The 25,361-nt window shown below is 45.6% G+C and overlaps 1 protein-coding gene across 1 annotated transcript in view; it reads right to left on the bottom strand.

Annotated features, from left to right (window-relative positions):
• Positions 1–25,361, bottom strand: part of LOC126345423 (uncharacterized) — a 117,285-nt gene that overhangs the window by 71,124 nt on the left and 20,800 nt on the right. Inside the window, exon 2 of the mRNA XM_050002105.1 lies at positions 270–479. Within this exon, the coding sequence (XP_049858062.1) occupies positions 270–479 (210 nt within the window). The remainder of the gene's footprint in view (positions 1–269; positions 480–25,361) is intronic.

The raw sequence follows: 25,361 nt of genomic DNA, 5'->3' as shown, positions 1-25,361 counted from the left end.
CGTAGTACTTTTATATAGCAAAATGGCCATGTAGGTAAAATCAGTGAGATTCGGCATTACACATACACAACCACTGCTCCTATACAAAACGCAATGACATCACGAGAAGCATAGTGGGATTTTGCAGTTATAACGACACACAACGTACACTTTGATATACCCCATAAGTTGCCCTTTGAAGTGCAGGTGTGGAAATGGATCTATGACATGGCCGGTCGATACTTCACTATCCTCCCCCTCTCGTGGGTTACTTCAAAAAATTCTTTCACCAGCTCCTCTGCGGCCGAAGTCCGGTATTGAAAACGCCGGCGGCTGATTAGCGTCGGCGGCGGCGGCAGCGGCTGCACCTGATGAGCCTGGCCAGCGCCCAGCGGCCACGCCGCGGCCGCCTTTGACGCGCTCCGCTAAGTTCGCGATGAGCGCCCCCGCCTGAGCCGCGGCGGCTGTATGTGTGCCCCAATAGGCAGCCAGAGCATTCACTGCGGCGGATAAAGTTCTGTAGCAACTGCGCAAGTCTAGAGCCTGTATGAAGTCAGCTACAGGAATCATCATTTGAGGCAGAAAATTTGATGTAGTGGGATAGACACGTCCAAGACGCCGTATTGTATCTCTTATAGCGTATCAAATCTACAAGAAATTCATATTGCGTTAAAATCCACTATGGCCTTCCGAAGCTGAGATTACATTCCACAAAAACGATCTTGAACTTTCCATAACATTGGAATGTAGTCGAGAGGCATTCTTACGTGTTGATACATTGATGGATGAGCAGTTTCCTTACGTTCTTTTTCATGTTACACTGACCAGTCATTTAATGTGAACACCTGTCAAAAGCCTGAATAACCAGCGTAGACGTACTAGAAGAGAGTCAGAAAGGTGCTAGAGGGAACCGAAAGGGATGTGGAGACATGACGACTGCAGTCCTGTGGCCAGCTGTGGTACGTTTGTCGGTTGAGGGTCCATGGAGCGAATAGCACGCTCAAGGTGGATTCAAAAATTCTCGACTGTGCTTCAATCCGCAGAGTTTGGTAAGACGAGTATGGTAAGACGAGTATGGTAAGTTCATCCTGATGGGCTTCGAACCACACACTTACGCAGCAAACTGCGTGACATGTTGCATTTTCCTGAGCGTAGATGTCATCGTGCCGAGGAACAACCAAACTGTGTGTAGGGGTAGACTTGGTCTATCAAGGATAGATGCATACTTGTGTTCACCCATTGTGCCTTCCAGAATTACGAGATCAACCAGAAAACACCATGAAAAGATTCCCCAGACCATAACTCTCCCTTGTACAGTCTGGACCATCCTCCTGCCTCTCCCCCCCCCCCCCCCCAACACACAAACATCGCACACACACACACACACACACACACACCCTGCCAGCCAGGGGATTGCTGCAGGGCCGTAGATACCAATGGCCATCTGTCTGATGGACTAAGAAATGTGGTTCATCTGAAAAGGCCACTCATTGGCCATAGCTGTAGTAGTGATCAGATTCCAGTTTTCGTCGCCGATGAACAGTAGTCCGTGTGAGTGCATGAACCAGGCGCCTGCTGCAGAGGCCTATCTGCTGCAACGTTCGCTGAACGGTCGTTGAGAAGACACTGTTGGTAGGCCCTTGGTTCATCTTGGTGATCAGTTGCTCTGCAGTTGCACAACTATTCACCCATATACCTCTCCGCAGCCGTCGTAAACTCCTGTCATCTATGATCCTTAGTTCTAAATTTGGATAGTGCATTTTTCCACACACAGCCTATGTTCCAATCCCAAAGAAAGCAGGTGCTGACAATGAAAATTACCGAACTATCAGTTTAATAAGCCGTGGCTGCAAAACACTAACACGAATTCTTTACAGACGAATGGAAAAAACTGGTAGAAGCCGACCTCGGGGAAGATCAGTTTGGATTCCGTAGAAATGTTGGAACACGTGAGGCAATACTGATCCTACGAGTTATCTTAGAGAATAGATTAAGGAAAGACAAGCCTATGTCTCCAGCATTTGTAGACTTAGAGAAAGCTTTAGACAGTGTTGATTGGAATACTCTCTTTCATATTCTGAAGGTGGCAGGGGTAAAATACAGCTAGCGAAAAGCTATTTATATTTGGACAGAAATCAGATGGCAGTTATAAGACTCGAGGGGCATGGAAGGGAAGCCGTGGTCGGGAAGACAGGGTTGTAGCGTATTACCAATTATATTTAATCTGTATATTGAGCAAGCAGGAAAGGAAACAAAAGAAAAATTTGGAGTAGGAATTAAAATCCCTGGAGAAGCAATAAAAACTGTGAGGTTCGCCGATGACATTGTAATTCTGTCAGAGACAACAAAGGACATGGAATAGCAGCTGAACGGACTGGACAGTGTCTTGAAGGGAGGATATAAGATGAACATCAACTAAAGCAAAACGAGGATAATGGAATGTAGTCGAATTAAATCGGGAGATGCTTAGAGAATTAGATTAGAAAAGAAACACTTATAGTAGTAAATGAGTTTTGCTATTTGGAGAGCAAAATAGCTGATGATGGTCAAAGTAGAGAGGATATAAAATGTAGACTGGCAATCACAAGGAAAGCGTTTCTGAAGAAGAGAAATTTGTTAACATCGAGTACTGATTTAAGTGTCAGGAAGTCGTTTCTGAAAGTATTTGTATGGAAGTCAAACATGGACGATAAATAGTTTGGATAGGAATAGAATAGAAGCTTTCGAAATGTGGTGTTACAGAAGAATGCTGAAGATTAGATGGGTAGATCACATAACTAATGAGGAATTATATAATAGGATTGGGGAGAAGAGAAGTTTGTGGCACAACTTGACCAGAAGAAGGGATCGGTTGGTAGGACATGTTCTGAGGCATCAAGGGATCACCAATTTAGTATTGGAGGGCAGCGTGGAGGGTAAAAATCGTAGAGGGAGATCAAGAGATGAATACACTAAACAGATTCAGAAGGATGTAGGGTGCAGTAGGTACTGGGAGATGAAGAGGCTTGCACAGGATCTCTATCCTGCATGGACAGCTGCATAAAACCAGTTTCTGGACGGAAGACTACAACAACAACAGCCTATGTTAATCATGGTAGCAGGCGAACAGTTTACAAACTTAGCCATTTCGGAAATTGGCCCTCCCCTGCCCAAAATGCCAATTACCAAGCTCTTTGGGACATCCGAAAAATCGCTCCGTTTCCACATGATGATAATGACTACACTGCTTTCCGTGTCTCCCCGACACGAATAATATATCCTTCACCCCTGATGCTACGAGTTTTGCTAATGCTGCCACCTGCCGTCTATATGTGGTTGCCCCCAGGGTGGCCCCGTGGTCATGAGCTGGGTACTGGTCAGCGCCGCCAGTCTCCTGTCACCGTAACCCCCGGACATGCTTCAGAGACCAACGTATGGCGCGGCGGTGGAATGTTGTGTGCTGCAGACAATGGTAATCTTGGCTTGACGTCCTGGATTCCGAGGAAGGCCAACCTCTATAAAAAAAAAGAAACTCATACTTACGGTGTGCTCCGCGCCTATAAGATGCATGGCTGTTGGGGTGGAAGAGTCGCAAGCGGGCAACCTCTGGGGCACCTGCCGCACCCCAGTTGTGTTAGTCTTACTCAGGCACGCGGGGCTCTGTCTGAGCGGACCCTTAGTTCCCTAGCTGCTCGTGGGACCGCAATGGACCGCCGGCCGGGGTGGCAGAGCGGTTGTAGGCGCTGCAGTTTGGAACCGCGAGACCGCTACGGTCGCAGGTTCGAATCCTGCCTCGGGCATGGATGTGTGTGATGTCCTTAGGTTAGTTAGGTTTAAGTAGTTCTAAGTTCTAGGAGACTGATGACCTCAGCAGTTACGTCCCATAGTGCTCAGAGCCATTTCGAACCATTTTTTGAACCGCAATGGACCCTTCGACCTCTACATTTTCCCCTACCCGTGTCTTGGGTGGGCCACTGATAGGAAAACACACCCCATCGGAAAAGCGACTTTGTGCTGCGAGTCCTCCAGCGCCTGGTGTTCCTAGAGCTTTATCAGACTGTCGTAACAGAGCACATGCTGATAATCAGAATTTGTTTTTGGTTATTAAACGGAAGGAGGGTAGCTTTGAGAGGGTTTCTCCATTTTACATCCACAAGGGTCTTGAGGGAATTGCAGGTACACTGAAATCTGTTAAGCGACTGCGCAATGGTACTCTGTTAGTTGAGACTTCTAGTTCCCTTCAAGTCACATCTCTTCGGAAAGCAACATCTCCCGTGGGTCGTCATCGGAGCTGATGGACATTGATGTCGACTGGGGGCGATCTTCTCGCCCCAGGAATAAATCTCCGGCCAGTTCGGGCTCTCCTCCAAAGCACAGAGGCAGGGTGATAGTTCAGCCACCCTGATCACTGGCTCCCATATTACAGTGGAACCTGAATGGGTTCAGGACGCATGTGGCCGAATTACAGCTCCTTGTACGAGAGCTTTCTGCTTATGTCTCCAAGAGACACATTTTCGAGCCACTGATGCTCCTTCTTTACGGGGCTATACCGTCTATCGAAAAGATGATCTGACGGGGGAAAGGGCGAAGGGTGGTGTTTCGGTTTTTGTCCGTGACATGCACCACTCATCTGAGCTTCCTCTCGTTACAGACTTGCAAGCAGTTGCAGTTCACCTTCTTGTGGGTCGGAGGCTCAGAATCTTCAGTTTATTTACCGCCTCAGGATTCAATAGACTCTGAGGCTCTCACAGACCTTATTAGCCAACTCCCCCGCCCATTACTTCTCCTGGGGGACTTCAATGCTCATAATGTCTTATGAGGCTCTTCGACTACTTGCCCCAGGGGTCGCATTCTGGAAAGCCTCATGATGTCTGAAGAACTGTGCGTCCTCAACTCTGGTGCTCCCACTCATTTCTGTACTGCTTCTGGGTCGTCATCAGCTATTGACCTTTCCTTTTGCTCTCCAGCACTCGCGGATTCTGCTCTGTGGGAGGTTGCTGCTACCTCCATTCTAGTGACAACTTCCCCCTTTGGATTCGCCTCCTGGATGAGTCTGTGGCATTACCAGTGCCGCCCCGGTGGCACCTCTGCAGAGCTGACTGGACACTTTTCAGCCAACTGGCTGTTTTGGAACACCGTGCCAGCGTCCACGAATGGGTAGACCATGTTACAGCCGTGATCTCCCATGCTGCTGAATTGTCAGTCCCACGGTCATCCGGTCATCCCAAGAGGCCCCCTGGTGGACCACTGAGTGCCACTCAGCCATCCGAGCCCGTCGTGCAGCTCTGCGCCGCTTCAAGTGCCGTCCTTCAGCTGACAATCTTGCGGCCTTTCGGGTGGCAAGGGCCAAGGCGCAGCGAGTGATTAAAGAGAGCAAACGACAGTCATGGCAATCGTTCTTGAACTCCATCTCCCGCTCCACTAGTTCTACGAAAGTATGGGAAGCCATCAAGAGGATTTCCGGGAAACTCAGCCAACTACCTGTCACGGCATTCTGCATCAGGGATGTCTCCTCACGGCGCCAAGAGACATTGCCCAGACACTGGCCATGCATTTTGCGGAATCTACCGCCACTATTAACTGTGATCCAGATTTCTGCCGCTACCGCACTGCCATCGAGAGGGATCACTTGGACTTCCGGTCTCCAAATTCTGAACCCTACAACTGCCCCTTCGCAATGTGGGAATTGGGTTCGGCGCTGTCTGTGGCTCGTGATACTGCGCCTGGTCATGATCAAATCCGGTACAGCATGCTGCACCACTTGTTGCTGCCATCCAAGGAAGTTCTCCTGAATTGTTTTAATATGATATGGTTATCGGGCACGTACCCTGACTCGTGGAGAGAGGCGATTTTGATTCCCCTCCTCAAACCGGGAAAGGACCGAACGCATCCCAGTCGTTATCGAAGTATTGCTTTGACGAGCTGTGTCGGGAAGACGTTGGAACGCATGGTCAATCGTCGCCTGGTTTGGCTGATCGAGACCTATACTATAGAGAACTTGACCCTGCTTGAGGCGGCCATCCACCAGGCCTTCCTACGTAACCAGCATGGTCTAGGTGTATTCTTTGACATTAATAAGGCGTATGACACTACTTGGCGCCGCCATATCCTGAATCAACTCCATCAGTGGGGCTTTCGTGGCCGTTTCTCCATCTTCATTCGGTCCTTTCTGTCCCACCGCCTCTTACGATATCGGGTTGGTAATGTGCTATCTGATTTGTACGTGCAGGAGAATGGTGTTCCTCAGGGAAGCGTTTTAAGTGTCACCCACTTTGCCGTCGCCATTAACAGTATCACGTGCACTATCCGGAGTCCTGCCCAATGCTCCTTGTTTGTGGACGATTTTGCTGTTTTCTGTTCTTCCTCCAGTCTTGTCACTGCTAGTCGGCAGTTGCAGCTTACGAAAAAGCGATTAGAGGCATGGACTGCGAAGACGGGTTTTATCTTTTCTGCAGACAAATGTGTGTGTGTTCATTTTAATCGTTCTCGACGTCTTTCTACCTATCCTGAATTGCGTCTGACGGACACCGTTCTTCTTTTTAGAGACACTGTAAGGTTCCTGAGCCTCACTTTTGATCCCAAGTTGTCGTGGTTGCCTCACCTTAAAGACCTCAAGGTGCGGGCCCTGAACTCACTGAATACTTTGAAGTGTCTGAGCCATCGGTCCCGGGGAGTAGATCGGACGCGTCTGCTGCAGTTTTATAGGGCTTTCGTCCGATCGCGTCATGACTATGGTTGCACCGTGTATGGGTCAGCAAGGCCTTCGTATCTGAAGATTATTGACGCAGTACACCATGAGGATATCAGGGAGGCCACTGGTGCCTGCCGTAGCAGTTCCATCCCCAGCCTGTGTGCTGAGGCAGGGAAACCGCCGCTCGCCATCCAGCGGAAACTCCTCATGGAGCGACGGGTGTGTCAATTCCTTGCCTGTCCTGCCTCCCCTGCGTACCCTACCGTTGCCCGACCGCCTATGGAACGTCTCTTTTCCAGTCGTCCCAGGGCAACGAGACCATTTGGGATTCGTGCCAACCATTTGCTGGAGTCCCTTGGTGTGGAGCGTGTGGCCACCCAACGCCAAGGTTTTACCCGCCTGCCTTCCTGGTTGCTCCAGAGGCTCACCGTCCTTTTAGACTTGTCGGAGTACCGGAGGAGCTGCACTCCTGCGTTTGTTTTAGCTCCTTATTTTCCGATATTTTACACCAGCATCCCGACCATGTACCAGTATTTACGGTTGTGCTGTTGTTTTCCCCCATCTTTGATGCCGAATTGTTTGCGATCTTGCGGGCATTGGAGCAGATGAGGTGTGTTCCCAGTCTAAAGTTTCTCATCTGTTCTGACTCCCTGAGTGTACTTCAGACCATGCAACACTTGTACCCAGCGGATACGGTCGTCCAGAACATCCTTGATGCCCTACTCCATATGCAACGACAGGGGAAGGAGGTTTCTTTCTGCTGCGTGCCGGGGCACGTGGGTATTAGGGGGAACGAACTGGCGGATGTGGCTGCCAAAGATGCATGTTCCCTCCCTCACGTTGTTGAACGTGCCGTCCCCCTCCATGCTGTTACCTCCCTCCTTCGTTTCCATGTTATGCGTCAATGGGAAGAGGATTGGCTGGCAGTCGGTGAAAATAAGCTGCGTCTGGTCAAGGCCACCACGCGGCCATGGCGTATGTCCTACCAGTCATGCAGGCGGGATGAGGTTCTCCTCAGTCGCCTCCGCATCGGGCACAGTCCCGTAACACATGGTTTTTTACTCCGACGGGAGGAACCCCCAATCTCCAATGCTTGTGGCGTCCAGATTACTGTCCGCCACATTTTACTTGACTGTCTTGTATTCTCTGACCAGAGGGCGGTGGTTTCTTTGCCACCGGATTTGCCCTCTATTTTGCAAGACGACGCAACGACTGTTTTTAAGGTCTTACGGTTTTGTGTCCTGTCCAATTTGTTGCCTCGGATTTTAGGGAGAGGGTTTTAATGTGCTGCTGGGTGACTGGCTCACCCAGGTTTTAGGTGAGAGGTCCGCCAGTCACGAATAGCTTCTTGTTTCCCTTCGGTTTCTGTTCTCCTTTCCTTGTGTTTCCTTTCCTTTTTAGTGCGTGTTTTCTCCACTTGTTTTGCCTCTGTGTGTGAGGATTTGGAACTGCGCCAGGTCTGTGTCTTTTAGCCGTTCTCCTTGTTCGCTGTCCGTCTTAGTCCCTTCACTGCATGTGTTCCTGTTTTTATGCGTTTGGGCGCTGATGACCACGCTGTTTAGCGTCCGTAAACCTCAAACACACACACACACTATAAGTGGTTATTGCACGTTGATGTCGAACATCGTGTGATGTGATAATGTGACTGGATCTTGTAAAACGTTTACTTAATGTCTGGGATACTTAAAATGTAGCCACACAGCGCATCAACCTCTAGTTCTCACAGTAACTATTTAACCAGGTCACTACCATTTTTCAGCAATCGGACTTTGTTTAGGTTACGGTATTGAGCAAGATTCAGCAATTCAGAGTATGCGTGATCAAAAACCAAAGTTACTAACGATAGAAACGCACGTTCTGCATAGACTGCTCACGTTCCTGTTCCCACTCGAGTTCGTGAAAGCCCGTACAAAAACATTCCACCCCTAGCAATAAGCTCGGCTGCAACCACCAGTTATTTCAACCTATACTGTCCCCCATCACTTTCTGACTTTTCGTCATGAAACTAACACGTCACAACGCAAAACTGGTACATGCATGCCGCTGCTCCACGCTACTCTCACGTCTGTAACCACTGCTTCGACTAACAACATTGAAAGGCAATCCTCAACTTCATGGATAATTTGAGCTCAACAGATATGTGAAAAAAATGAGAAAAAAAGCTTCTTACTAATTTTACTACTGGGCAGTTAATGACAAAAGAAACAGCAATTAGACGTATTTCTTCTAACAACGAGTGTCAACAGTGACACAGTTAATTAAGCAAAACATACCTGAGCTAGTTAACTCTATTGTTTTGAAATTATGTTCCCTACCTGCTCTGATATGTCTTCCCGCTAAATTCTCCGGAAAAAAATTTGCAATGCGAGCAGAGTAAGTAATTTACAAGTATGGTAGCTTATGTAAATGACATTCAGAACCACCGTTACTGCATTACCATCCATGAATGTACGTTTGCATGTGTGTTGCACGCCTCCTCCTGAACCACTGATTTCAGCCAAGCTTGCTGTACATATCATTCACTATCTGGAAAGAATCACTGTGTGAGTAAGAACTCTCAGAAGGGTGGTGGTGAAAAAGTAAATATACCAGTTAACGACACGCAGTTCTGGAGATATGATGTCGCAAACACTGAGATGTGCGAGAAACTGCCGCATCGTGCGTGATGTTTTAATTTATGACTTCTATACCACTAACTCTGCAACACGTTTCACAGACGGTATCCATATATGTCGCTAAAGGTACCTAGAAAAAACATCATTTTACGTCACATAGCTCTTGAGATACGAGATCATAAACACGGAAACGCGTAAGAAACTGCCACATCATGAATGATGACTTAGTTTATTATTTATTTACTATTAATTCTATTCACAACTTGTTTCATAGACAGTAGGCACATGCAAGATTATATCACTGTACAGTAAATAGTTCAGAAGATACGACGTCATAAGCATTCAGCTGCGTTAAAATAAAATTGCAAGGCGAAATTCACTTTATGCAGATGAAATATGTGTATAGTTCGAGTGAAATATGTTAAATATGTGTGAAATACACTGAAGGGCCAAAGAAACTGGTACACCTGCCTAAAATCATGTAGGGCCCCCGCTAGCACGCAGATGGGCTGCAACGCGACTTGGCAGGTACTCGAGTAATGTCTCAAATAGTGCAGAAGGTAACTGACATCATGAATCCTGCAGCGCTGTCCATAAATCCGTAAGAGTACCAGCGGGTAGATATCTCTTCTGAATACCACATTGCAAGGCATCCCCGATATTCCCAATGCCGAATAATGTTCATGTCTAGGGAGTTTGGTGGCCAACGGAAGTGTTTAAACTGAGATGAGTGTTCCTGGAGCTACTCTGTAGAAATTATGGACATGTGGAGCGTCGCATTGTCATGCTCGTATTGCTCAAGTCGGTCGGAATGCACAATGGACATGAATGGAAGCAGATGATCGGACAGGATACTTACGTGGGTGTCAACTGTCAGAGTCGTATTTAGACGTATCAGGGGTCGTATATCAGTCCGACTGCTCATCTCCCACATCGTTGCAGAGCCGCTACCAGCTTAAACAGTCCCCTGCTGACATGCAGGGTCCATAGATTCATGAGGCTGTCACCAAACCCTTACACCTCCATCCATTCGATACAATTTTAAACGAGACTCGTCCGACCAGGCAACACGTTTGCAGTGATCAAGAGTCCAATGTTGGTGTTGACGGGACCAGGGGAGGCGTAAAGCTTTGTGTCGTCCAGTCATCAAGGGTACACGAGTGGGACTTTGGTTCCGAAAGCCCATATCGATGATGTTTTGTTGAATGTTTCACACGGTTGTTGTAACCGCAGAAAAGCCAAGTCTAAATGCAGTTGTTCTCAGACGATACACCAGAAATCATATGGGGAGATAGAGTTAACAGGGGACGCCGGGCGTGTCAGAGGGGTCACAAAAGATAACGACGCAGCCAGATAGCCGAGGCGGCGGTCCAAGCGGCCAGGCAGCTGCGCGTGATAAGCAAGGAAGCAGACTCAGCTATTAAGATAAAAAGGGCGCTCTGGGCAGGTCCCTTAATAAGCAATAACTTACAGTATCAACACTCTTGGCTAGAGGGAGAAGTCTGGGAGCGGAGAGAGAAAGAAAGAGGGCCCTAGGTGGGGACCGCACTACGTCATGAGAAGCCAATGAAGGGCTCAGGACGCAGTGCGTGACCATATAGGGAGAGGCCCCTCTACCCCTCCACCCAGCCTCTGAAGAAAAGTACTGAAGTTAATACTAAAACAATCCCTAATAAGGAAAAGTTGCACTCGACGCCAAGCGCTGGCGGGGTCGAAGGGGAAGAGCTAACAAAACTCGGAGGCACGCCGCTCCGGAGATCTCTCTCTCTCGGGTTTAGGCAGCGACGGTAGTCAGCGTGAGTAGCAGCCGACTTGGGCTGAGGGCGGGCTGCAGGCAGACAGTTGGAGATAGTCGCCGATGAGCGTTTAGGCAGCGACCGCGGGACTCTGACGTAGGGTGCTAGTGTGGGCAGCAAAGTGCTGGAAAGTTCTATCAGGCAGCCAGAACGGTGGAAGTCAGTCACCGTCTCTGTAATGGGCTTGGCTATTCTGTAGGTACAATCACTACACAGTTAGGGTGATCTGTATTCTTTATGAATAAATTAGAACTTTTATAACGTCCATACGAGTTTACTTCTACCAACATCCTAGCCTTATACCTTCACACCAGGGAATTTAACATCTTAGCCAGATCAAAAGTCTCCCTCTCAATTAGGTCAACCGGCTAATTCCCGTTTACGAACCGTGTCGCTCAATCCCTCGCAAAACCCACGCTTGGGACGTGACATAAATAAAAGTTTTGGTGCCAGGTGTGGGGTACCACAAAGGCATATATGCAAAAAGGAGATAGGAGCCAGTAGATTTTGCTACAGCGACTGTGGCAATTAGCAGGAAGTTGTGGCGACTCGCAACTTTCAGCATTAGTAGCCCCACTACGACAGAGTCCAGAGAAGTAGTCCTCGCGGGTGCAGGGCAACGCAGGATAGCGGCAGCACGACGCGGAGCGACGAGGCACAGAGGGCCTAAGCAACCAGCGTTCGAGACCGGGGGTCCGGGCCGAGCAGCGGCAGCAGCCGTAGCAGCGGCAGCCGAGGCGAGCGACGGGGTCGGCACAGCCCAGCAGAGCGGCGGCCGACGCATCGCGGCAGCGCGGAACAGCGCGGGCATAGAGAGCACAGAGACAGCGCGGAGCAGCGCGGCACAACGCGGGACAACGCGGATCAGCGGAACAGACGGCGCACCACAAGAGAAGCGGTACATATAAAATTATATTAAGAATTTTGTATCTTGTATTGTAAAGAGCTAACATAGTTAAGTTGGTAAGATGGCCCAAACTAACGAAGTTCCGTCATCCTCCAGTAGCGGTAAGATATCAGTGAAAGAAGCCTTGTGTATAGTTCCAAAAGTGTTCGAAGGAAATAAGAGAGATCATAGGGAGTTTATTGAAAATGTAGACGCTGCATTTGAACTTGTGAAACCGGAGGAACACGAAACGTTACTGAAGTTTCTTAAAGCCAAAATAACCGGAGAGGCCAGATCGAGGCTGCAAGTAAGGGAACGCACGGGGACATGGCAGGAAGTAAAACATGTTCTAGAGGAAAATTATGCGAGTAAGCGTACCATTGACTACTACGCGTGCAAGATATTTCAATCGAGACAGGGACAAGGAGAGCCAATTGCGACATGGGCAAGCCGAATAGATGAAATGCAAAGGGATTTCAGGGAAGCAGTAAGCAGAGTTACGGCTAGGGAGAACTTAAAGGGCGCAATAGAACTGGTTGATTCACTAGGAAGAGCATGCTTTATACAAGGGTTAAGCAATGATAGAATACAGACGATAGTAAGAAGTAGAGGCGATGAAATCACGCTAGCAGCGGCCGTGGAACTAGCATTGCAAGAAGAAAGTGCAATACTGTCAATGAAAGAGCGGGGACTAGCCCCAAGAGTAACTTTCAACCGGGGAAAGGAAACGGTGAAGAATACCAGAGATATTAGAGATTTGAAATGTTTCAATTGTGGATTGAGAGGGCACATGGCAAGCAAGTGTAGAAAGAATAGGCCAGAGGGAAGAGTACGGATAATGACGGGCAAAGAGTTTACGAATTTTTGTTACGGGTGCGACAAGCCAGGACATACAGACGCGGAATGCCGGGTAAGATTAAGAAAAATTCAGCCGATAGATACAAGAGACTTTAGAGGAAATCATAGGGAAGCTGATGGAGGGTTACGAGAGTGGAGGTGCCCACAATGTAATCTACCAGGGAACTGTGGAGTTCCGTGTACGAGGGTAAAAGACATTGCTTGTTTCAAGTGTAAGCGGCCGGGACATTACGCGAAAGATTGTCACGCAGGGCCCTGGCACGCATGGAGAAAAGGCAGGGTGCCAGTATCGAGCAAAACCGGTAAAGTGGTGCAGGGAAACTAAGAGGCGGCAAGGCCGCACAGTCGGGCCTTGTTGCGATAGGTAAACCCTCAGTTAGGGTAATCGACTGTGCAACAGAAAATGACGTTTTGGTTTTATACTGCATAGAATTAAAAAGATATTTCAAGTTGCTAATAGACACTGGAGCACAGTTGTGTCTGCTCAAGAGAACGAGTATTCCGATAAATAGTACACTTGCAATTAATGAAGCGGAAAGGCTTCGGCTAAAAGGTGTAACCAGTGAGGCCGTCAGCACAATAGGTACGGTACAGGTACACTTAAGTGTGGACGGTTCTGAGCAAGTAGGGCAAAAATTTCACGTGTACGGGAGAGGATTAGATATTCCGTACGACGGACTGATAGGCAGAAATTTCTTGACAGAGCATAGAGTTAAGTTAGACTATGCAGGTAAAATAGTGAGACTAAAAGGGCGAGATATACCCTTAGTAGTTGAGGAAGAGCCAAAGGGACATGAGAACGAACAAGATTCAGAAATAGGCGGGGAAATAGGGCCCCGAGAGGAAAAAATAATGTTATTAAAGGTGGAAGGAAATGTAAAAAGGGGAATCGAAAAGGAAATGATTATTCCTAGGCAGGAGCTTGCACAAGGGGTACATGTACCTGAAGCGTTAGTAAAAGTGCGAAATGGGAAATGCATAGTAAGTGCATTAAACTTGTCAGAAGACAGAGTGCAGTTAGGAAACGTCAGGTTAATGACGGAAGAATTAGAAAAAGTGGGGAAAATATGCGAATTAAAATGTTGTACTAATGTCATAGGAAAGACAGAAAGTCGTACTAGTGTGTTGCGAAGGCAATTAAGAATGGATCATTTGAACGCTGAAGAGAAAAGCGCTCTAGCAGAGGTTTGCGCGGAATACGGAGATGTATTTCATCTACCAGGGGACAACCTGTCCTATACTTCCGCAGTGAAGCACAGAATACCGATTGCACCGGAACACGCGGGAAAGGTAGTAAACGCTAGACCGTACAGGATCCCGGAAGCGCAAAAGGAAGTGCTAAGGGAGCAAATAGAGCAGATGCTAAGAGATGACATAATTGTCGAGAGTAAGAGCGCTTGGAACGCACCGTTACTGTTAGTTCCAAAGAAGCTAGACGCTAGTGGCAAACAGAAATGGAGAATCGTAGTGGACTACAGACGATTAAATGATATCACTGTAGGCGATGCATTTCCACTACCGAATATCTCCGAGATACTGGATCAGTTAGGGCAAGCTAAGTACTTCTCGACGCTTGACCTCGCAAGCGGGTACCATCAAATATTGACGGACGAGAAGGACAGAGATAAAACGGCATTTAGCTCAAACTATCAGCATTACGAATACAAACGAATGCCGATGGGACTGAAGGGAGCCCCAGGATGTTTTCAGAGACTGATGAATACAGTCTTGGCAGGTTTACAAGGAGTGAAATGCTTTGTATATCTAGACGACATAGTATGCTATGGGAAAAACCTGCAGGAGCATAACGAAAAGCTCCGGGAAATATTTGACAGGTTGCGAGAGCACAATTTGAAGCTGCAACCAGACAAGTGTGAATTCCTTAGGAAGGAAGTAATCTTCCTAGGTCATTGCATCACTGACAAAGGAATATCACCAGATATGGCGAAGGTGGAGAAGGTGAAGTTCTTCCCACAGCCAAAGACAACTAAGGAACTAAAAGGGTTTCTCGGATTGATAGGTTACTACCGCCGTTTCATTGCTAACTTCAGCAAGATTGCGAAACCTCTCCATGAGCTCTTAAAAAAGGGAGTGGAGTACCGATGGAGCGAACGTCAGAACAATGCGTTCGAAGAACTAAAAGAGAAATTAATAAACCCTCCGTTACTTCAGTACCCTTACTTTACGAAACCGTTCATCATTACAACGGATGCGAGTAACGCAGCCTTGGGTGCAGTGTTATCGCAAGGTAAGAAGATTGGCGAAGACTTGCCCATCGCATATGCATCCAGAGCATTGAACAAAGCCGAACTAAATTATAGCACAACGGAAAAAGAGTTGTTGGCTATAGTTTACGCAGTAAAACAGTTCAGACCATATGTATATGGCAGAATGTTCACTGTAGTGACAGACCATAAGCCACTAACGTGGATATTTAGTGTCAAAGATCCGAGTTCGAGACTCCTGAAGTGGAGACTGAAACTCGAGGAGTATGATTATGAAGTAATATACAAGCCAGGAAAGTTAAATAGTAATGCGGATGCGCTGAGTAGAATAAGGCATGAAGGGAAGGAAGAGATAGATGCGGAGCAGAAGGTGGAGACAGAGATCTCGGCAGCAAAAGCAAATGGGGAAGAAAGTTCCGTAAACGTGCGGCAAGCACAAGTGTCGAGTGAAATAGAACAGGAAACGGATAGTGGTGAGGAAATTAGTCCCGAAGAAAAAGAAAATATACTAAAGGAAATGCATGACAATCCCTTGGGAGGTCACCAAGGAATGCACAGGACACTCGAAAGAATTAAAGCATACAAGCAGTGGCGCGGAATGAAGCGTGACATTGAAAATTACATTAGGAAATGCCCATCGTGTCAAAAGAATAAAAACACGCAAATGAAAACTAGGATGCCCTTAGAAATTACAGACACAGCAGAAACAGTATTCGGAAAGTGTGCGATGGATATAGTGGGTCCACTAGATGTATCTAATACAGGAAAAAGGTACATGTTAACATTCCAAGACGATCTGAGTAAATTTACCTTAGCAATCCCAATTGACAAACAAGATGCCGAAACAGTAGCTGAGGCATTTGTGGAAAACGTAGTATTAAGGTATGGAATTCCATCAGTATTATTAACAGATCAAGGGTCTAACTTTCTGAGTGATGTATTTAAAAGTGTATGTAAATTGTTGAAGGTAAAGCGTATAAATACTACAGCGTACCACCCTGAATCAAATGGTGCACTAGAAAGAAGTCATAGAACTATTGTAGAGTATCTCAGACACTTTGTAACAGGAGATCAAAGTTCTTGGGACAAATGGGTACCGTATGCAATTTTTGTGTTCAACACTACACCACACAGCAGCACAGGATACGCACCATTTGAATTACTATACGGAAGAAAGGTTAACATACCAGGAGTACTGCAGCAAGAAACACAGCAGGTAAGTTACAATTATGAAATGTATGTAAATAAACTAAGAGCGAGAATGCAGGAAGCCCACAGAGTGGCCAGAGACTCGATTATAAGAAGTAAGAAAATCAGTAAGGAACAGTATGACATGAAACAAAATCCAAAAAACTTCAACTTCAACTTACCGCACGATGAGTCGGTGAGACGGGGTAGATCTCGGAAATTAGATTCACAATGGAGAGGTCCATTTGAAGTAGTAAAAGTGGAAGGTCCTAACGTAGTAATAAAAGTTAAAAGAAATAAGAAAACAAAAGTACATGCCAACAGGCTGAAACAATTCTTTTAAATTTCAGGTATGGCACTCAAGTGGCAGGTCGTGAAATTCGTCATAGTGATAACAGCATACTACATCACTGCATCAGAGCATGCAACAAATGAGTACCAAGTGACGCCATTTCCGAGTTCATCAGGACTATATTACGATAATAGAGGACATGTAGAAATATACCGTACCACATGGAGAATAGTCACATACGTAAATCTAGATATAATAACAGAAAGGTTTCAAAATGCAGAGAGGTATGGTAGGGCAGCGGTACAAAGGTGCCGAGAAACACTAACACAATTAAATGTAGGATTAATAGAATGCAGGGTACTAGACCAACAAGTAACCCATCATGTGGAAAAAATCACAGGATTGCAACTTTTAGTACAGCAGCTAACGAAACACGAGACCAGAAGGAAGAGACGAGTATTCAACTTCGTCGGGCAGGTAAGTAAAATACTGTTCGGGACGTTGGACGAAGCAGATGCAGCATACTATAAGGAAAGAATAGACGCTATGGAGAAAAACTAAGAAGGGTTGTTGAGGCTAACAAAGGAACAGGTGGCAGTGGTAAGAGCCACATTGGCGGGAGTAAACAGGACGTTATATACACTAGAGTCAAATGAGCACGTTCTGAAGACAGGTATGCAAAGACTAGAACGATTCATGAAGGAATACGTGAAGGAAACCGATATAGGGTTTAAACGTGTAGCGTCCTTCGCCACAGTAACAGAGCAAGTATTACAACTATCGGCAGTGTTTGGTCAGATCGAAGAGGAATACGAACAAATGATAAATGCCATTGTAAATGCTCAGAAGGGAATACTACAGCCTCATATAATTAATCCAGTCCAAATTGTAAAATACCTAAGTTTAATACGGGAAGAACTAAAAGATGTAAAGTTTCCTGTTCCTCTTACGGAGTCCTCAGGTTATCTATTGTTAAGAATAATTGATTTAGATGTTTTCATCTCGGGTAGCATACTAGGATATGTAATTAATATTCCATTAATAAATAATAACAATTTCAATTTGTATAGAGTACTCCCACTACCAAAAGAAATTCCAAACATGAAAGGTAAATATGTGTACATACAGCCAGAGAAAGAATTCTTACTAATAGATGAATCCAAAAGGCAGTACGCGAAACTTTCTGCGGAGGAACTAAAATGCAAGGAGCTAAGTAAAAATAGGAGACTGTGCAAACAAGCATTCGCCTTGCTGTCAACATTCGACCACGAAGAGTGCGAAGCCAAATTGTTGCAACCGGTAAGAGAAATTCCGGAAGATTGTGTGCGGAAAATAGTCGCACTGAATCAGAGCCTTTGGACTCATCTAAACAGTAACGAATGGCTATATGTAGCACCGAAGGAAGAAGGCTTAACAGTATTGTGTGGAAGGGAACCACCAAAGGACCTAGTAATAAAAGGGGTAGGAAAAATTAGTTTTTACAGTAAATGTGAGGGGTATGGCACTAGAGTGTTCATACAAACAGATAGAGTGATTCAGAGTAATGTGACGAAGAAAGACATAGTTCCGCAGATCAATCTAGAATTCGATTGTTGCGTGGTAAACAAGGAAAAAAGGAATGTCTCAACGTTAGCATTAGATTTGCCATTGGACCAGGTAATAACACAGTTAGACGACTTGAAAGTCGCAGGAAAAGACTGGATGATGTCCAGAAGATGGTAGAGAGACAAGAGGAGGAAATGAAGTACTCCAGGTACTTCACACATTACTCCATAACTACGTATGTAGCCATATCAATAGTTATTCTAATCATAATAACATACTGTTGTAAAAACTGTAAATGTTGTAAAGACTGTTTTAAAAGTATATGGAAATATTTTGAAGACAGTGATTGTTGTGGAAAAGTATGTATAAGAAATACCATAGTGAACCAATACCCAGAGACTAGTTCAGCTAGAAGACACAGTAATAAAGAAACTGAAGAGATAGTAATTTATGAAAGATGTGGAAAAGACCAAGGTGATATGGTCGCTTTCAGAAACAGACGTTAAATAACTGTATTTGAAATGTGTAATTGAAATGTAACTGTATTTGAAATATGTAATTGAAATGTAACTGTATTTGAAATGTGTAATTGAAATGTAACTGTATTTGAAATGTAATTCTAATTGAAATGTGAATGTATGTATCAATGAGTCTTTTGATTTTAACGCAAATGCTTTTGACATAACTGAATGTTAGGCATGTATAATGTAATTGTATTATTGTGTGTTTAATGAATTTGACTTTACTAAATGAAAATGAAAAATATAACATATCAGATGCTAATGTAATAAACAAATCTGTAAAGCATGTAATGGAAAAAAAAATAAAAGAGTCACAATTGACGCTACTCTGAGGAGTAACGCCAATTTCCCTGGCGGGGGAGGTGTTGTAACCGCAGAAAAGCCAAGTCTAAATGCAGTTGTTCTCAGACGATACACCAGAAATCATATGGGGAGATAGAGTTAACAGGGGACGCCAGGCGTGTCAGAGGAGTCACAAAAGATAACGACGCAGCCAGATAGCCGAGGCGGCGGTCCAAGCGGCCAGGCAGCTGCGCGTGATAAGCAAGGAAGCAGACTCAGCTATTAAGATAAAAAGGGCGCTCTGGGCAGGTCCCTTAATAAGCAATAACTTACAGTATCAACACTCTTGGCTAGAGGGAGAAGTCTGGGAGCGGAGAGAGAAAGAAAGAGGGCCCTAGATGGGGACCGCACTACGTCATGAGAAGCCAATGAAGGGCTCAGGACGCAGTGCGTGACCATATAGGGAGAGGCCCCTCTACCCCTCCACCCAGCCTCTGAAGAAAAGTACTGAAGTTAATACTAAAACAATCCCTAATAAGGAAAAGTTGCACTCGACGCCAAGCGCTGGCGGGGTCGAAGGGGAAGAGCTAACAAAACTCGGAGGCACGCCGCTCCGGAGATCTCTCTCTCTCGGGTTTAGGCAGCGACGGTAGTCAGCGTGAGTAGCAGCCGACTTGGGCTGAGGGCGGGCTGCAGGCAGACAGTTGGAGATAGTCGCCGATGAGCGTTTAGGCAGCGACCGCGGGACTCTGACGTAGGGTGCTAGTGTGGGCAGCAAAGTGCTGGAAAGTTCTATCAGGCAGCCAGAACGGTGGAAGTCAGTCACCGTCTCTGTAATGGGCTTGGCTATTCTGTAGGTACAATCACTACGCAGTTAGGGTGATCTGTATTCTTTATGAATAAATTAGAACTTTTATAACGTCCATACGAGTTTACTTCTACCAACATCCTAGCCTTGTACCTTCACACCAGGGAATTTAACATCTTAGCCAGATCAAAAGTCTCCCTCTCAATTAGGTCAACCGGCTAATTCCCGTTTACGAACCGTGTCGCTCAATCCCTCGCAAAACCCACGCTTGGGACGCGACACGGTGACACTTGTTGATGGCCCAGTATTGAAATCTGCAGCACTATGCGGAAGGGTTGCACTTCTGTGTCGTTCTTGCAGGATCTTTGTCCGTCCGCAGCGATGTCGGAGATTTGATGTTTTACCAGATTCCATATATTCAGGGTCCACTCGTGAAATGGTCGTGTGGGAAAATCCCCACTTCATCGCTACCTCGGAGATGTTTTGTCCCATTGCTCGTGCGTCGACTATAACACCATGTTCAAGCTCACTTAAATGTTGATAACCTGCCATCGTAGCAGTAGTAACCAATCTGACAACTGCGTCAGACACTTGTTGTCTTATATAGGCGTTGCCGACCACAGCGCCGTATTTTCCATGTTTACATATCTCTGATCTCTGTATTTGAATACGCATGCTTAAACCAGTTTCTTTGGTCCTTCAGTGTATTTTTTACATGGGCATATGAGAGCAAAACCACAGGTAAAACTCATACTAAGCCCATGGAACGATTTCAGTCAAATTTGGTAGACGTATTAGTTACGGCCAGTAAAGAAATATTGTAGGGGCAAGAACCACAAGACTCCTATTGAGGTGAGTGTGCTAACGTGGAGAGACAAGGGAATACGAGGAGAACGAGGATGTACCTACAGATACGAAGAGGAAGAGATGGACAGAGAGGGGAGAAGAGGAGATGGAAAGAAAAAGAAAAGAGCACTTGATGGACAGACATAGGGGAAGGAAGGGACAGGCAGAAAGATGAAGGAGAAGGAGATGGACAGACAGAGGGGGAGGACGAAATGGACAGAGAAAGGAAAGGGGAGGAGATGAATAGGGGGAGGAGGAGATGGAAATAGAGAAGGGAAAGGAGGAAATGGACAGAGAGAGGATGAAGGACGAGATGGACTAATAGAAAACTGGAAAAAATAAATACCGGTAAATGTCGGGTTTCTGAGCTAGTCCGTTAATAAAGTCGTCCTCCTAACAAGTCGCTGAATATACAGGGACAGTTTTACAAGACGGTGGAGGTCCCTTTCCTTAGGTAGCGCAGTTATACTACCGAGAGCAATACACTTTTAGTTTTGGTTAAATTTCATATGAGTGTATAATAAGGTTTCCTTCCAATCTAACGGGGCAACGAAAGTCGCGTCCGATTGGAAAGAAACCTTATTATATAATCATATGAAGCACATATTTTGTTTTCACGTAATGATTTCTAACGACGAATATGAGCATTAGGTTACTCATATGCACATTCGTGGACTGTATGATGAGGCTACGATTTGAAAATGGACGTGATGTTCCGAAACTAGTCGCTACAAAGAAATGGCTATTATCGCAACTGTGACGTATATTGGACGAAAATGAAAATATTCCCGCAGCTATATACCAGGTTCAGAACGTACGCGTAATACAGACAAACGTCAAGACCGGCACATCATCATACAGGGACAAAATCCTGACACATGTTGTACCTGCTGGTATCGTGAAAAAGTCGACTGGAGAGTGGAATGGCGCTCTCTTGTCTTCAGAAATGACAGTAGGTTCAGTCTGTATGCGAGAGATAGACGTCCACGTGTGCGACCTATTCCAGGGTGTATTCACCTTCGACACATAGGTCCCAACCCAGGCTTCACGGTGGGGAGGGAGGGGGGGGCGGAATCAGTTACAACTCGCGGTCACGTTTAGTGTTTCTGCAGCGTTAATTAAACAGTGCCCCCCACCACCAGTGGCCGCTCCTGTATACATTCTGGGAGTTCACGAACTTTTAAATTCAGATAAATATGAAAGTGAGCAATTAATGGCGTCTACTGTATGAAAGTTACGCTTATCAACATGTTTATATAACTTCAGTCACTGTTAATAATAATAGAATTGTTTGGGTGGAAATTTGTTGTTTTGTACATAATTAAGTACAGTTAATGACAAGAATGAAATAATGTTTAAGCTTTCGCTAATATCTGTTTCGCTCTCATGTGTAAGTGGGAGCTTTCGTGCTTTTTCATTTTTTCGCACAAATGTGCAGTGTCCCTAATTTATGTATTAGTTATTAGTTAAAGAATTAACTTCTGGGCTTAAAATCAGGCATTCTTACGTTGCATCCGAACAACAATTTATGATTATTATAACTACTTTGTTTAATGTTCCCTTGCAGCCACACTTATTTGATTTTGTCACTTTCTCAGACAACGGATCTGGTCGGATGGAGGGGGTTCCTCTGCGCTAACTTTTCCTGGTAATTTTCTTTTCTCTTAGCGCTCAATACACTTTCAACGGAGTTCATGTTGACACTGCACAGGGAAGCCGATTCCCGCAAAGTAAACAACTAACTCCAAACACACCTCCCGTTTTCGGAAATTATTAAATTCAAGTAGTGCTATCTACCAACAAGGTCACTTGACTAGAATATAAATGAAACGCTGAGAGCCATAAGGGCCAAAAGCACATCGTCTTCGACCGTTCACATTTAAGTTAATATCAGAGAAGCCAGTGAGACAGTTTCTTGTGAATGTTCAGCGTGGCCTATAGTACAGATAAACCTGACCACCACAAGAGCAGTATATATCAGAAGCCCGAATAAATCCTACAGTCTCACAATCGACGGTGATGTGTTTTATGGTTCTCAGCTACTCAAACAGGTTACTGTATGATAAAACCCAAAACAATATCTCATTCAGAGTCCCAAAAAATACTTTTTTCTATCAGTATACATATATCATGTACTGATGTCCAATCTAATCTTACAATTTAGTGAGTGAACTGGCATCTGTAGAATGTACTACCGTCCAACAGGATTTGTGCCCAGCGAACGTGGATAGAAGTTTGCTGCAGCGTGCTACCACTTGGTGGCATTAACGCAAACTTTGATGTTGAGTGCTGAGTGCTAGGAGTGCACGCCGTGAGCTGTGCACATTTTTTTTATCAACTCCTTACGTATTTGATCCGAAAGGTAATTGAGTCACACCAGTTGTGCATGCGCAAAAGCTCCTTAAAACGTGCCCAAGTGAAGGTGTGGTCGCGACCCTGATGCCAAGTTTCACCGAGTCTGGTGGAACAACGCAACACAGTGCGGTGGATTTACTGCCGTGTATGTCAGATTATCACATGTACTTTACGTTTAATAACATGCAAAGAAATATAACCAATAAATCCGCAAGGTGTCAAAGATTGGGGCGTTCACTTGCTGTTGTGCTCTTACACAGCAACCACTACTGCCCACTACATTGCACAGGCCTTTATCCCCGTTCTGCTGCCATTGCGAGATCACCAGACGTCTCACCAATTGAACAAGTGAGGGACATGGTGATGCGGGAACTTACCGTTGTCCAAGGCCCATGAGAACCATTGCCGAATTGCAACAGAAAGCGCGCAAGACGCCTGGGTCACTTTATCGGAGGACATCATTAGCCACCTCTATGGTAGTTTGCATGAGAGAATACAGACTTACGTTGCCGTCAGAGGGGGCACACTGAGAGAGTACAGTTTTTTACACAATCCAATCTAGCCACTGTCATAAATGATGCTGATAAAATGATGAGGGCAACACAAACTCCCAGTCCCCAGGCAGAGAAAATCCTCGATCCGACCGGGAATCGAATTCAGGACCCCGTGATACAGAGGCAAAAACGCTACCCGCTAGACCACGAGCGGCGAACATAATTTGCTGGCCTACAGTGTCTTCTCTATTGTCGTTGCCCTTATTGTGCTTCACGCTTACGCCATGGAGTGCGACGTGCGTGTATGGTTAACATTGAGGTACTGAAATTCACTTGTATATAAGACATTTTGTCATAGTGTTAAGATTAAGTGCCATGTGTTCATCCCATTGTATTTACCTAGCGTGTCAGACTGAGACTTTACAGTGAGTGCATCAAAGACGCACGTGTTACCACTCAGGGAACGGTTCAGTCTTTATTACTTCGGGCAGCTAAAATGATAACAGGTATTTCAAAGCTATCTAGACAGTTCTATCTTTGGACTAGGGCAGAGCCTCATCTAATTTATTGGTACCCATTCTGTAAAGTACCACAGCTAGTCTAGTTGATACTTTTTCAGGCAGGGCAGGAAAGGCAGTACTAGTGTTTCTGGATAAACCTCTGACAGCTGCAAAGATGGGTTGTTGGACTGATGTGCAGTTGTATCAGATGACCACGTTACGTTTGACAGTGGATGGGAAGACTTATGCAATTAAGTCTTCAGACTTAATAAATTGTGACTAAGGAGAGATTTGGTAAAACGGTATAGGAGGCGGATTAGTTGTAGGTACAACCATGAACAATTAAATAGTGTATCACAGAAGTAGAGCAAATCCATCGAATCTTTTGTGGATAGAAGAAGGAAACTGAATATTAATGAGTTAATCGATAGTGACAACGCAAAAAGGGCACATCGGTAGGAAGCAGAGTAGAGAACTTTGGACGTGCTTCTACGGGTTTCGCTACCCAACGAGTACATAAAAACACGCATCGAATTTCCAAGGAACTTATGTAGAGACATAGACAGAGCATCGGCTTCATAAACAGATACGGTAAACAGAGTCCGTTATAGTAGAAATATTTACCACTGACATAAATTAATATTACAGCTGTGATAGTTTGGGTGACATACAACGAGACCGTCGTCAGAGACAGAGTAGGAAATGTGGGAAAATTGCACATCGAAAACGGGACTGTGGTCAAAAAAATGGCTCTGAGCACTATGGGACTTAACATCTGAGGTCATCAGTCCCCTGGAACTTAGAACTACTTAAACCTAACTAACCTAAGGACATCACACACAGCCATGCCCGAGGCAGGATTCGAAACTGCGACCATAGCAGTCGCGCGGTTCTGGACTGAACCGCCTAGAACCGCTCGGTCACAGCGGCCGGCGACTGTAGGAAAAGTAAAGGGCATAACAGACAGGAGCAAAATGGGAATAAATAGCAGTTAAATGACTACGGCAATCCCAGATCCTTCAGAGGGCGCTCGCAATAAATTTTAACGCTACAGAAATGTATACAGACATGAAACTTTGACTGCCGCAGTGGACGTTAGGAATCACAGCTTGCATTGGATATAGCAGCGTACGCCTCTGTGGCAAGTTTGAAACTCATGGAGGCGGTTAAACTCTACACACTATGTATCAGAGGCGATCAAAAAGTTTCCGATTGTGGGCCGTGATGCAGCGTATATCCAACGTAGCGAGACTTTGATGCCAGTGTATAAACACCGACATGCAGGCAAGGAGTTAACGTGACACTCGTGTCCTTTCGACGTATGTGCGGTAGTACGGAAGCTATGGCGACGTTAGTACCAAACGCGTCCAAACCGGACCAACGTGCTGTTATTCTTTTCTTAGCTGCTGAAGGATAAATACCGATAGACATCCATCGGAGAATGAAGAATATGTACAGGACTTCCCAACACAGAAAATGTTGTAATGCACAATTACACCAA

The sequence above is a fragment of the Schistocerca gregaria genome, chromosome 1 (genome assembly GCF_023897955.1).
Source record: "Schistocerca gregaria isolate iqSchGreg1 chromosome 1, iqSchGreg1.2, whole genome shotgun sequence".
In the NCBI taxonomy this organism is placed as follows: Eukaryota; Metazoa; Arthropoda; class Insecta; order Orthoptera; family Acrididae; genus Schistocerca; species Schistocerca gregaria.
The sequence above is the reverse complement of the archived record's forward strand: the minus strand, read 5'-3'. Positions and strand labels throughout refer to the sequence as shown.